General features: G+C 51.7%; 1 protein-coding gene across 3 annotated transcripts in view; it reads right to left on the bottom strand.

Annotated features, from left to right (window-relative positions):
• mapkap1 (MAPK associated protein 1) overlaps positions 1-13,848 on the bottom strand; it is a 91,001-nt gene that overhangs the window by 43,388 nt on the left and 33,765 nt on the right. For all 3 annotated transcript variants that reach the window (XM_088615447.1, XM_088615446.1, XM_088615448.1), the window contains 2 exons: positions 13,505-13,681; positions 3,554-3,663 (listed from right to left, as the gene is read on the bottom strand). In XM_088615447.1, coding sequence (XP_088471573.1) covers positions 3,554-3,663; positions 13,505-13,681 — 287 coding nt within the window. The remainder of the gene's footprint in view (positions 1-3,553; positions 3,664-13,504; positions 13,682-13,848) is intronic.

Below are 13,848 nucleotides of genomic sequence, written 5' to 3'. Positions count from 1 at the left end.
TTCTGTTCAGGTGAGCTTCCTTCAAGTCATGAGCGCAGAACAGTGATGCAGTGCTTCTATTAACCCCCTACTGATGTCCGCAGAAGAGCTGCTGTTGTTTATGAAGCTGACACACGCGGTAATGGGTGTTTGTCCTTTCTGCACACAAACAAAGGGACACGCCGCCCACAAGGGACGCGGAGCCTGGGGAGGAGCAGACCTCCAAGCAGGAGGACGACGGGAGGACGGAGGACACGTTTTCATTTCCACAGCCGGCCCTGCACGGAGCTCCAGCCGAGCGCCGCTGTGCCCCGGAGGAAGCCGAGTGGTGCCGAGGCACAGCTATGCAGAGCTGCTCCACAGACTGAGACGAGCGGCGAGCAGGAGCCGGTCCAGGTCCAAGCCCAGGAGTCTTCCTCCACACACACCCCACCCCAGTTCCAGACGCGCAGGAACATGAGGGCGCGGTGCTGGGACCAGGCACTGCCTCTCAAAGACTCGATAACCCAAACAGGAGAAATTTCACAAAATTTCCAGAAAAAGCATCCCAGGATTCTTGCCTGCCGTTAGGTAGCCTCGTATCTTGACAAGCTCCAATGAAACTCCCTGCTCAAACCAGAGCTGCGCCGCTGTTTCTGCATGAGAAAACGCCGAGAGAAGCCTCGTCTACAACAAGCCTACAGTCTCCGAGCTGAACCCCTGACGAGACAGGCGCGAGACAGAAGAGCACGCGAACGAAAGACACCAGTGCTCCGCTCCACTCCTAGGTCTGGAGTCACAACTGCTCTGGAGCGGTCGGTTGTACACAACAACGTTTCTTCACGCCTTCAAAATCCTACACATGCGTTCAGAAATCGATACGATGACTGGGGGGAACCGGCAAGTGTGCACTCAAAAGTGTCGACTTCCGCTGCCTCCTAATAATTCAGTTCAACTGAAAATACTTTATTCACCCATGGGGGGGTGGGGGGGGGGGGCAATTTAAAAATGCCCTGTAGTTTGTGGAGACCCAAGGATTCTGTAGAACCCAGACCCTCACAAGACGAGCCACAGTGCCACCAAACTGCACTTGTGACTAGCACGCTTGATGATATCCAGCTACACGTTTATGTACATGACAGGTTTCTCTTCTACGTTGTGTGGAACCTCTCCGACCTGTTTAATGCTGGATCACTTCAGCAGTCGCTCTGCAACGGAACACACTAGTGGTCACTAACAAGCCGCAGTGATGAGGAGCTGTGTGCAGTAAGTAAGCCTTCTTGTGGGCCACGCTCAGCTGTACTTCGCCCTGGCTCTGCGAGGAAGCTCTGAAAGAGCCCGTCAGCGATGTGGCGTCACAGACAAGCCGGGCCTCCTGCAACTCTTTCATTCAAATTTTATGCAGGTGGATGAGGATCTGCATTTGGTAGCCTGGGGGTATACGTGCCATTAAAGTGTTTAAGAAGCTTTTAGCTGAACCGAGACTCGTCATAAAAGACACGCGAGAAGCACTTCATGCTTTAAAAGAGGAGCTCCAGGTCATTTTTATTTTTGCTAGAGAGGAAATAAAAAGCTAATGCTGTGTAAAACCTAGCATGCCGAAAATCAGCGCATGCACTTAATTCGGCTTCTTGAAGAACGTTTAAAGATGTAAATTTTGTGGCACTGCGTGCTAATCTCCTACGCAGTGGAGTACTTCAAGACAGGACCCTGTGGCCCCTCAACACACGGTTCAAAGGCTGACTGCAAGCCAACACAGCAAAGAATAAACAAATTATAACACACTGCCTGAAAGACATCTTAATTACACTGATGGTTAAAAAGTCGCCTGTGTCTGAGAAAATAAATGATTTTGAATAATTTAATATATAGAGGAGAAAGCAGATTCTTAGCTATATGGTTCACAACAGTTCTAAAAAAAAACAGCTTCTATTTACTTTCCGAGCTTGAAGCAGGTGGGAGACTGTACACACAAAAACCATCTTGACAGAGGCTGCTCACACGGGCGGCTGGAGGACGAGAATTTAAAGCTTCAGGGAAAAACCAACAAACCCCCCCCAAAAAAAAGAGGATCTCCCCCCCCCCTCCCTGTAAGACAGGAACACGCTTTCAGAATGACCTCAGGGATTAAAGGGGTCTCCCCCACATCCGAGGAAGTAAGTTTGACCCCCAGAAAGGGCGTAAAAGTCGCCCCTAAAATGTGAACAAAAGCGGTGCTGAAAGGGAACCCAGAGCGCCATTCATCGCAGCTAATGACTTGTTCATTAAGAGTGATGATGGATAAAGACTTCTCATGCTGAGATGAAATCAAGATTTATATGCGTTGTTTCCTCTCCCAACTTGTGGGAAGATCATCATCATTTAATTCCATCTCTGCGGCCGGTGATGGGCATCCAGAGAGCGGGTTATCAAACGGTGCAGTCAGCTGGCAAAATCCGAAACGTGCCGCTGGCACATCTGGACCGGGGCGCTGCGGCAGAGGGGGAGCAATGGCTTCTGGCTGCCGGCCAGATCGCGGGGAGACGCGCGCAGGACTCCAGCGTGGCGGCCTGCCTCCTCTCCGTCTTCAGGCATTCTCCTCGCTGCTTCGCATTGTCTGTTGCGTCTTTCATGGTACAAATAAGCGCACGCGGGCGAACGCTCTGATCGCTCCTCCACGCTCAGGTTCTACTGAGAAACTGAACGTCCAGACACCTGCTGCCCCTCCATTCCGACTGGAACGCCCCATTACACACACTTCTGATCACAGTCATTGATCCCCGCTACACACACACTTCTGATCACAGTCATTGATCGCCGCTACACACACACTTCTGATCACAGTCATTGATCGCCGCTACACACACACTTCTGATCACAGTCATTGATCGCCGCTACACAGACTCTTCTGATCATAGTAATTGATCCCCACTACACACACACTTCTAATCACACTCATTGATCCCCGCCACACACACTTCTGATCATAGTCATTGATCCCCGTTAAACATACACACACTTCAGATCGCAGTCACTAATCCCCACTATACACACACACTTCTGATCACAGTCATTGATCCCCATTAAACACACACACTTCTGATTACAGTCATTGATCCCCTATATACACACACACTTCTGATCACATTCATTGATCCAGGGCCTGCTGCAAACTTAAAAAGTCCCCCCCCCCCATCTTTTCTCAAAGGATTCAAGATCCACACATGGGTATAAATCTAGCCAAACCAGATCAGAAAAAGATCCAGACCATTTTGACCACTCATGTGAACGACTGTTTAGCACCTGTCAGTGGAGCCTCCCAGGACACTTTACTGGCTTGAATTTCTCAATGAAATATTAAAAAGAGAAAAACCAACAGAAAAACGGGGAAGCATTCAGGTCAAAGACTATCAAGGGCAGCTTCTTTTTTAAGGGATAAAAAAAAAGATATAACAAGGTGAGTCTTCGATGGGCTCTGAGTGGGTAAAGTCTCTTCCTGTGGCTGGAGCTTAACGCAGGCCGCAGTGATCGGTCCTAGAGAAAATCAACAAGGGAACCCCCTTTCCCGAACCCTCACCCCCGGCTAGCGGCCGACTGCACAGAACAAATAACTTACCCGAGCCTTTCTGCGATCCCTTCCTCTTCTTGAGCGCTTTCTGCAGGATCTCCTTCATGGTTACCTTCAAGCTGTCCACAGGAATAAGAGAGAACCCATGAGCAGCGTTGCTGGAAAGAGAGCCAGACAGAGAGGAGAGAAAATGACTCGTGTCCCCGAAAGGAAACAGCAGCAACACCATTCCACAGCCATCTTCTGCTGGGAAAAATGAATCAAGATTAAAGGGGGCCACCGTTCCGAGTCCAAACCAAGCAGTCAGGCACAATTTGTTATCACAGACGTTTCTGATAACATCTGTCTGGAAGTACAGTTCACATTCAGAGCTGTTTTAAAGGCAGGATGCATTTAACAATGATCTCTTTAACTGTATATTTCACCCACACGGCAGCAACTTGCTAAACAATGCGCCAAAACTGTGCGTTAAGCCGAAACACACCACTGTTTCCTAAACGGACATGATGCACCGCACTATGGAAGATCCGCTTATTCTGGAGGCAACTATGCCCACTGAAGACAATGGCGGCACCGCGACAAGGCCGGGTCGGGTCCTGGGCCCGGGTACATGCGGTTCTGGTCGCGATGACCTCACGTGGCAGGCGAGGCCACCGCACAGAACCTGTCTTCCCTTCCCCTCCCAGCCCGTCACTGCTATCGACACGCCCCGAGTCAGAGAGTTAACTGTGTCAAAGTGTCCCCTCACTTCTTACATCTTTCTGCACTTCACAGGCCTTGCTGACACAGGAACAAAGACGCACGCAACCCCATGACATTCTGCAGCCTCCACGTTTACAACCAGGGCCGAAACCCAGACTCAAGGACCACCACAAGGGGGAAAGCAACATCCAGGCTGCTGGACCAGTGATGTCACCTGCTCGGCTGACCACCTCACCGCCCGGGTGCCACCAGGGCCAGCTTTCCCACAAGCCCGGGTTCGCAAGTCCATCTGAACCTGGGTCACTTCGTCCTGGGCGAGGAGCTGCCCAGCGCCTGTCAAAATATCTCCGCTGCCTCCCGTGCCAGACTGTGGCAGCTGAACCCAGGCTCTTCTTCACCAGAGGAGCTGGAACGCGGCCCAGAACGGTGTCTGGAAGTTTATTCCGCTGCACAACAAAAAGCAAGCAAAAAGAAAAGGGGGAAAAAAAAAATCTCGTCTAGAAATACACGGCGATATTGAAAAGGCAAAACAATGGGTGAGAAGGGTAGAATTGATCGCCGAGGGAGACCAAATACAGGTCTCCCTACAGCTACATGTGAAAGGCAGCTGATTTAGGGCACGTTTACAGATTCGATCCTACAAGTCTCGCCCTTTACAACTCAGATGACATCGGTGAGGTCTGCCGTGACCCAAATAACAGGAGCTTCGATTTCGTCAGCTGGTAGGTTAGCGACAATATAAACGGATCTCCGCGTTGTAATAAAATTTTCCGTAAGTAGTGCCGTGGTTAAAGTTTTTAAAATGAACTCCTTTCTTCACCCAACAGAAACGGTGCAAATATCCACATGCCAACCGAAAACCCAGGTGTGGAAGGGAACGTCGAATTCCTGTCTTCCAAGATACTGAAACTGCTTCACCGATGATGGTTTAAATTCATGGCCTGCCTATAATCGGATGAAGTGGCCACAGCTGGTGCAAAGTTCTAAATGCGAATAAACCCGCAAACGAAAGTAAAACAGCTCCAACAGCCCCGCGGCAAGAACGAACGCGCTGGAAAACCCAGATCCCTGCCCTCGTGCAGTAACTCGGGGCCGTCGCAATCAGAGCCTCACGAACGCTGCGATGCATTCTCCCATCTCCTGCGACCAATCGCCTTCAATTCCTTTCAGTTCGGTAAGAGCTCGTGCAGACCAGGTAGACCGATGTCTGGACGGACGGACAGACACGCCAAGCCCAGGTCAGAGAGACGGACGCAGGGAATCCGGCTCCAGCCCTGCTTCGCTCCCCCCTTGCTCCCTGCCTGCTCAGGACTGCAGCCCGAGCCAAAGAGCCAGCTGTTTTCCGCAGCTGAAATGCGTTTTAAGTGCTGCTGCCGGATGGCAGGTCACCGCGAGGCCTAAGGCAAACCAGGGAACTGGTGCTTAATGCTTTCTGGTCACGGGCCAAAGCTTAATCTACCGCACGCTGGAGTGGCATAACCAGGGGGCTTCGGGCTGGGAGTCTTTCTGCTGGTGCCATTTGCACAAGCTCGCTGCTTAGTGCCAAAGCTGCCTGGCACAGGCAGCCCCTTCCAACCCGATTAGCCACTATAATTAAAAAAGGAGCTTCACAAGGCTCCTCAATATAAATTAACGCAACAACTGATTAGTATTACTTGCTGAGCACCACGGTGCAAAGGAAGCACAAAGCTGAAGATCCAAGACCGCTTTGATGACCTACAAGGGGGGGAAGACGGCTCTTGAAGCTGACTTGGTTCAGAACGGCTGGCCGGTGATGCAGCTCTCCGGGTCCTGCTGCTTGCTGGGTAGCTGTGACTGCACAACTAGACGTCACCTGAGAACTCCAGTGAAAAGGAAAATAGAACCGCAGGCGTACCTGTACGGGAATCTGGCTCGGAGAGACGGACTTCAATCCAGCCCTGGCAGAGCAAGACTTGAGATTAAAGAGCCACATGATCCCTGTTCAAGGTCAAACCCTTAAGTCACCAGTGCTTTCTTGCACAGCCTTGCTGAATGATAAGAATATGAAGGACGTTTCACCTGCTGGCTTGCTTTTGTTAAGGAGAAGGCCTAAGAACAACAAGTAGAAGGAAGCAGCGCTAGAGGACTGATTAGCAGCACACAAACGGGCCTCACTGGGCCTGGGGCAGACAGATCAGCACCATGCGAACGGGGCTCACTGGGCCTGGCGCAGACTGATCAGCACCATGCGAACGGGCCTCACTGGGCCTGGCGCAGACTGATCAGCACCATGCGAACGGGCCTCACCAGGCCTGGCGCAGACTGATCAGCACCATGCGAACGGGCCTCACTGGGCCTGGTGTGGACTGATCAGCACCATGCGAACGGGCCTCACTGGGCTTGGCGCAGACAGATCAGCACCATGCGAACGGGCCTCACCGGGCCTGGCGCAGACTGATCAGCATCATGCGAACGGGCCTCACCAGGCCTGGTGTGGACTGATCAGCACCATGCGAACGGGCCTCACTGGGCCTGGTGCGGTCTGATCAGCGCCACAGAACTGGGCTTGCCGGGCCTGGGACTGCAGTGCCTGATGGGTTTCTTGATGACTAAACTCATAATTGTGTTATTGAACCACTAAACAGTTTCACAAGACCTACTAAAAAGGTGTAGGTTTTCGAGCTTCAACAAGATGTCTAAGAGGAAGCTTACAACCAAACTTTTTGGGGCTGAAAACATTTTAAAAAGAGACCTAAAAAGAAATGATTATTCCTTACTTAGGTAACTGAGCTTTCAGATGAAGGGCCAGCACTGGGAAGCAATGACCAACAGCACCCCAGCCGGGGACATCTCATTCAGAACAGACTTCACTCCGAATGTGTCACTGTTGTTTTCTTTAATTGCCTCATTTGAAAATAAGCCACTACACTTCTGTCTTTGAGTCTTTTTTTTTCTTTCTTTCACCAGTTACGGAGGAAAAGTGGACTCGGGGGCCAAAGTCTTTGATGAATAGTGTCCATTAGTCGGGAATTCTGCAAACTCTTAAACTAAAAAGAAAACCAAACAAGAGCATCATTAGGAAAATGAGGAAAGACCTGATCCCGGTCTCCGCTCGTGAGTGGAGATGAGTGATGGCACCTCAGTCCTGCCCATTACGGATTCTATTTATACCACTGGCCACGCAGGAGCAGCGCCAATAGAAAGGCTTTGTTCAGAGAACTGGGTTACAACCACCTCAAACCCCGCTTTGAAACACAGCGCTAAAAAATTACAGAAAACGCAGCTGTTGGCAATTACTACGATGAGGTTGGATGTTAAATCAAAACACGCCACCGTCAATCGGCTACGACTGGAGACCGAACAAGCAGCGGGACCCGAGCTTCGGCCGGCTGGCGGCTTGTTTCGTTCTGCCCAGTCATTGGATCAAAGGCCTGCGGAGAGCGCCGACACGCCGGCGCCGGCTTCCGAACGCCTCTTGGCAGAAAAGGAAGCACGTCTGTACACAAAGGGGTGCGGGAGTGTGGAACAATCCACCCAGCAGTGGTGTTGAAACCGATACCCTTGCGTTCCTGGGATCAATTAACCACCAATAAGCAAGGTAGTCGGGTCAAACGGCCTCCTCCGATTGGAAAACGCCGCGCTCTGAATTAAAATGTTTTTGTTTAAAAAAGAAAGCATGAAAACGGAGGCTGTTGGAACGTTTGAGGTTGCCACCCCAGGAATAAAGAGCTGACACCCTCCCTGATCGAAGGGCCTGCCATCAGCTGCCCCGAGCTCACTTTCTTCAGCCTCGGGTCCCCGGCGAGGAGCCGGGTTCGAGCCACCTGCGCTCGGCTCAGCTCTCGGGGCGGCAGCGGGGCGCCCAATGGCCGGGCAACAGCGCGCGCGCGGGGGGGGATTCCCTGGCACTTCTCGCTGTCGGGCATTACGGAGAGAGAGATCCGAGCGGAGAGGGAGCGAAAAGCAAGGAATAAAGGATTGCCTTCTGTATTTTTTCATTAGACTTTTCTTTTGTTACCGAATACATAAATCCATTGTGGCACAATGCAATATGTATCATCACGCTACACCTGCGGACGTCTCATAATGGCTGCCATGTCCCTGCAGTCAGGAATAATAAGTGAACCCCCCGCGAATGTTAATGATAGTGATCACTCTGAGCCAGCCCGCCTCTCTATCTTCCTCCACAGCCGGCGTGGCAGAGCCCGGGTGGCAGGGTTCAAGGGAGAGAAACGAAAACAAACGCTCGGGGTGCAAATAAATATAAATATATAAAAGCTGCATCGCTACGTATAAATAAAAGACAACACCCAGCCGCCCCCCCCCCACACACACACACAAAGCCCGTAGGAAAGACTTTGGAAGATGCTGTCTCATGGCATTGCAATTCGGAGAAGAAATAACTAAAAGCATGCCAGCTAAAGGCTGAATTCAGCTTTAAATCACTCAGATGATCGCGTTTCCTGCGCGAGTCCTAGGCGTGTCTGAGGTTCAGCGATACGCATGTACTCGCGGTCGCGGATGCGCGCTGGCAGAGGGCGAACGGCCCCTTCGAGCTCAGTTATCAGCGACGGCCCCGGACACTTTCCTCTCCTCCTCCTCCCGGCAGGCCGAGCGGAGACCCCCCAGGCAGGTGAGGGGGGGGGTCACTGTCAAGTCGAACAGTCTGCACCAGCACAAAGGACCTGGAGCCCCGCCCACTCCCAGAGGAGGCTCTCCACCCGAGGGATGCTGCTGCACAGCTTTTCTGACTTCCTCCTGGATTCAGGAAACGCTCGTGCACTTCACAGACTTTTTTCAAAAGGCTCATTTTATTCAGAAGGCCCAAGTCGAGCCACACAGAGGCAGGTTCGCAGGAGCGCCGCCGGCAGCCACGGCGCAACTGTGCCGCCCGCAAAAACGCCTTCGCTTCCCTCCTCTTCCTCGCTCGCGAGGCGAGTCTGGGGGCTGCAGGGTGAGTAAAAAAAACTGGCCCCGTGCCAGCCCCACAAGCTGGCGTGACAGACCATGCCAAACGCCAAGGCCTCCAAAGCGCGGATCCGGCCCCTTTAGGCCCTCCGGCGTCCGCGGTGAAGCAATAAGGCGTTTGCCCCTGCTCTACCCAGCGCAGCGGAGGGCACGGAGAGCACAGTATGCCCCTTCTTCTCCCTCGCTCTCCCTGCCTCCCGGCCTTCTCCTTGCGCAACTTTGCCAAAGTCCTTGGAACTCGCCAAATCCGGTCATGCCTGCTTAGCTCGCGCGACTGATTGTGCCAGAAAAGAAAATAAGACACAGATGTATACGAACTCTTGGTGGTGCCAGTGGAAAGACAGCTAATAGCTTCATCGCGACCCTGCCTTCGCAGCTGGGCTCAGGTGGGGCATGACGAGCACTCGCACTCCCTGCTCAAAGTCGGCCGTGTACCAGGTGTGACAGCGGAGTGGCCGCCCCGCGGGCCGCTGGCCGCTGGCCGGAGCTCAGAGCTGCCGCGGGGCAGGGCGGCAAACAGCTTGCACTGGCACGGGCCCGACGGAGCGAGGGCCCCCCGCCTCTGCTTTCCCACAGGCCCACATTCCGGCCGAGTCCACCGGCACGTCGGGAGGCAGGTCTCCAGGGAGCGGGAAAGGAAGGGAGGGGGAGGAGCGGGGTGCGAGAATAAAGGGGTGATGGGAGTTTTCAGATATTTGGCTTCTCAAGGGACCCGGGAAGACATGTTTGTGATCTAACGGCTGTTTGGGAGTTCCCAGCTCCTCTCCTGGCACAAAATACCCCCAGATCCCTTTTTCTTTGAAAAAAGGAAAAGTCAGAGGATGGGGAATTACGCCGACAGAACCGCAAAAGCTCTAAACCCACGACCCTGTTTCCTATTATAATAACAATCAAGGCAGTTTAGAGAAAGAAATACCCCCCCGCCCCACGATGATAATTACTTCGTCTTCTTCAACACTTGAAAAAGATCCAGTCCCACCAGCGACTCCGCAAGCCCCCCCCCTGCAGAAACGAGACGGAATAATCCTGCAGAGCCGATTCAAGATGTAAAGAGCATTAATATCATAGCGGGAGCCATTTAAAAAAAAAAAAAAAAAAAGACTTGAAAGCATCTCTCTCTTTGCGCTCCCCTGAATGACAGCAGGGAGACGTGTGAATCTCAAGATGTGAAGAGGCTACTCTCATTACGCAGCACTTGTTTGACACTGAGTGATTCAAGCGTTCCTGGACACTTCAGAGACACAGATATGAGATACGTTAAATGTCTTTCGCTGAGCTCCACCTGACACTCCTCATCCGTGCTTACCCATTATCCTGGAAAGTTCTGCTTTAGTCTGTGTTTAAAGCCCTAAATAAAAACCAAGATTTCTACAGAAAGAAAAGGAGGAGGAGGGGGGGGGCGGGAGAGAGAAAGGCAGAGCACAGCAGCTCTTTTCCAGACAGGCTCTCTTGCCAAAAAGGAAACCAAGTCAGAATTCTGAAATTTAAACTGTAATCCAACATATATATTTGCTTATGACAGACATCTGGATTTTAATATTCTCTGTTCAAGTGATGAATGTTTACAGGGGGAAAACTGTCCGTGATTTCCTTTCTTGCATTAGCAACTAATGACAGACACATTTCTCATTTGGCGTTTTTTTTTTTATTCGTTTGCAAACTTTTCTGCATTCTTGGGCTTTGAGTCTCTTTTTCCAACTGAGAGATACTTAAAAAAATACAGATACATCTACATCTAAGGAAAGATATTTGCATGCAGTGGGACAGAAATTCATTTAGTTTACATGATTTGGGAATCACATTAGCCAATTATTAACAGCTGGGAACATAAGATGTGTCTTAAATGCATGGCTTTTTAACAGTGAGCAGATCTTTGTATGATTTTGTGTACAGTTTTAGAGCACTCTTTATATTTTCTCTCAGTTTATAATGTAGTAGAAATAAAAATAACATTTTAAAAAAGAAGGGATATATTCCAAATGTGAGTAATTATGTTTCAGCAGTATCATTTATCATGCAGGAATGCAGGAAACAAGTGGTACGCATGTGTCACAGCCCATTTACTGTCAACTGGAGTGAAAGTAAGAAGAAAATGCTCCCTTTTGTAATGTCTCATCACACGGTTCTTTAAAACGGCATTTAGGATGATTAAAAGTTTGCTGTGGTTGTCACCTGTCACTATAATTGTGAGTGTGTCAGTAATTGCGTTTCTTCGCCTCTGTTGTCTCAGGTCCCGGGCAGGTCCCCTCCACATTCAGAAGGAAATGAGGTGTAACTGAATTTTTATTTGCTGAGGAACTATTTTAGAAACTTGCTGGGGTTTTTTTTTTGTGCCAGTCTCTGCCTCTGTGAGCCGGGTTCAAACACCTCCCCCTGCCCTGAGGTTCCACACCCAGGCTGCTACCCAGCGAGACAGAAAGAATGAAGTTGCAAAGCACCGCTGTCAGCTTTCAGAGAGCAGAGCATTTGCACCCTGGAACGCTGGGAGTTAGGGTTACCCTTTCCCTGTTTGATTTTTTTTTAAAAAGCGAAGTAAACCAAGGGCAGTGAACTGCACATGAAGGCCGAGTGTGGCGGCGCGGGAGGATTTCGCCTGCACAGACACTCAGTGCCACGACACGCCCGTGCCCTCTTGCCCTGGGGCTGGTGTGAACCCCCCTCACGGCCAGGAGGAGGCGCAAGACTCCGAAACCATCTGCTGTCAGTGAGCCTCCCTCTCACTGGGCCGGCCGAACCCAGCTGTGCCATTCCCCACCCTCAACAGCACACACCTCGTGGGCCTGCTCTCTGAAAGGCCTCGCCAGCCCTGCGCAGCTCAGAAACAACCAAAGAACAAGTTCCTTCGTTGAAGCTTATTTCTGCAATGTCTCGAACAAAACCACCAGCTTTCAGAACGCAGGCTCTGGAGCAGAGCTGAGCAGCGATTCAGGGGGAAGCCGATGATGAACGCGTGTTTGAAGCAGCAACCACATCACACAGCTTTTAACAAACTCGGGAAAAGGAAGTGTGTGTGTGTGTGCGCGAGTGAAAAGCTGAGAAAAAACCTGGAGGGAACCCTGGACAAGTAGAACAGAGTGGAACCATCTGTAAAAATGGCAGGTTTCTGGCACAGTGCAATAACAACGACAAACATTTATCCTTCGCAGCTGCAGAGCAACTCTGGATCTTCAGTTGGCCCATGGAACACATTCACCTCACCAAGCAGAAGCACAGCTTATGAAGTTCAGTAATTAGCGCGGGGTAATGAGATTTACTGGACTGAATTAAACACACATAGACGTTTACTTGAATCACTGCCTTCAAAATGTGCCCGTTTTTCCAGACCCATCTTCCCTGACAAATTCTTTAAGAAGTTATTTTTGCTTCCAAGCCACGGAGTGCCTTAGCCTACTATTACCTTACGGCACTACAGCAGACAAATTTCAAGACTGAAGCTGCTTCAGATGCAAAATATGAGGACAAAAGACCATGAGACCGACATGGCTGCTTGTAGACCTTAGTTTGAGAACCGAAAAACCCCTCGGCGTTCCGAAACACCGTCTCTCCATTCCCCCAGCTCCTGTCTCCTAAACTCCCCTCCCCCGAGGAGGAGGAAGGGGCGGATAACCCCCGCGCGGCCAGCGGCGGACCCCGCTCTGCGCCGAGCCCCTGGCGGAAGCTTCAGCCCGAGCGGCGCCGAGCGCGAGCCCGCTCCGGGCCTGCAGAGAGCCCTCGAGCCCCTCAACCCCACAGACGCGGGATCGAAGACCTACCGTCGAGAGAGCGCAACGGCCCGTTTAAACCCGGCATTCCTTCCAACAGAAAGGCGCCTTGACCTCCTTGCGTGCCCATTAAGACGGCAGCAGCGGTTCACAACGCGGGTAGATGGGGTCAAGAGTACCCAGGGGACCCCTGGTGCACTTCCTGGGCAGGCGATGCCATGTGCCTCCGGCCTGTCCTGTCATCTAGCAGCACATGGCGGAGCAATCTGGCCACAAGAGAACGCTCTACAGAGACTACTGGGGCACTCTTAGAGCTGTTGTCAAAACGCATGGCGCAATAAATGGCTCGACCGCACCCCCATCTGCCAGCTGTTGTGATTATTTGTTCGCAGCGAAAGCCCGTCACGCGGAGCAGAAAACTAGTTTTACCACACGGCAGCGCACTCTGCAACCCCCAAAAACCTGCCAGGGAGAAGACAGAATAATTTCTTCTCTTTCCTTTCTCCTTTCCCCCCACACAGCCTTCCCCCCGCCGCCACTACTACCAACCCAAAAACAGCATGTGATTTCACTTCTAAATGTTAAAACGGTTTGGGCTTTAACGGTTCAACCGAATCTAAAAAGGGGACAATGAAAGAAGGAAAAGAAACCTGCTTGAGGCACTTACATCCGCACAAAGAGAGACTGTTTTGCTGCCATCCCGGGTGAAGAGTACTTCTCCACCAGCGCCAGGGTGCTGAAGCCAAACTTGTGAATGGGCTCGTTGGAATCCAGAGGCGGAAAATCCGTATCGACCTCGCCGTCGTCCTCGGCGATGTGCAGGCAGTACGCGTTGACGTTCTCGCTGCGAGGTGAGGGAGAGACGGAGAGAGAGAGGTGGGCGAGGGAAGCAGGCGCAGAGGAGGGGGGAGACAGGTGGACGGAGAGGGAGCCAAGGCCAGTGGTCAGCGGCTCGGAGCCGCGACCATCGGCTCCCGCCGAAGGCAGCAAGACTGATTGGGCCGTCAGCAG

This window comes from Lepisosteus platostomus, chromosome 21 (genome assembly GCF_059453375.1).
Source record: "Lepisosteus platostomus isolate fLepPlt1 chromosome 21, fLepPlt1.hap1, whole genome shotgun sequence".
Lineage (NCBI taxonomy): Eukaryota > Metazoa > Chordata > Actinopteri > Semionotiformes > Lepisosteidae > Lepisosteus > Lepisosteus platostomus.
The sequence above is the reverse complement of the archived record's forward strand: the minus strand, read 5'-3'. Positions and strand labels throughout refer to the sequence as shown.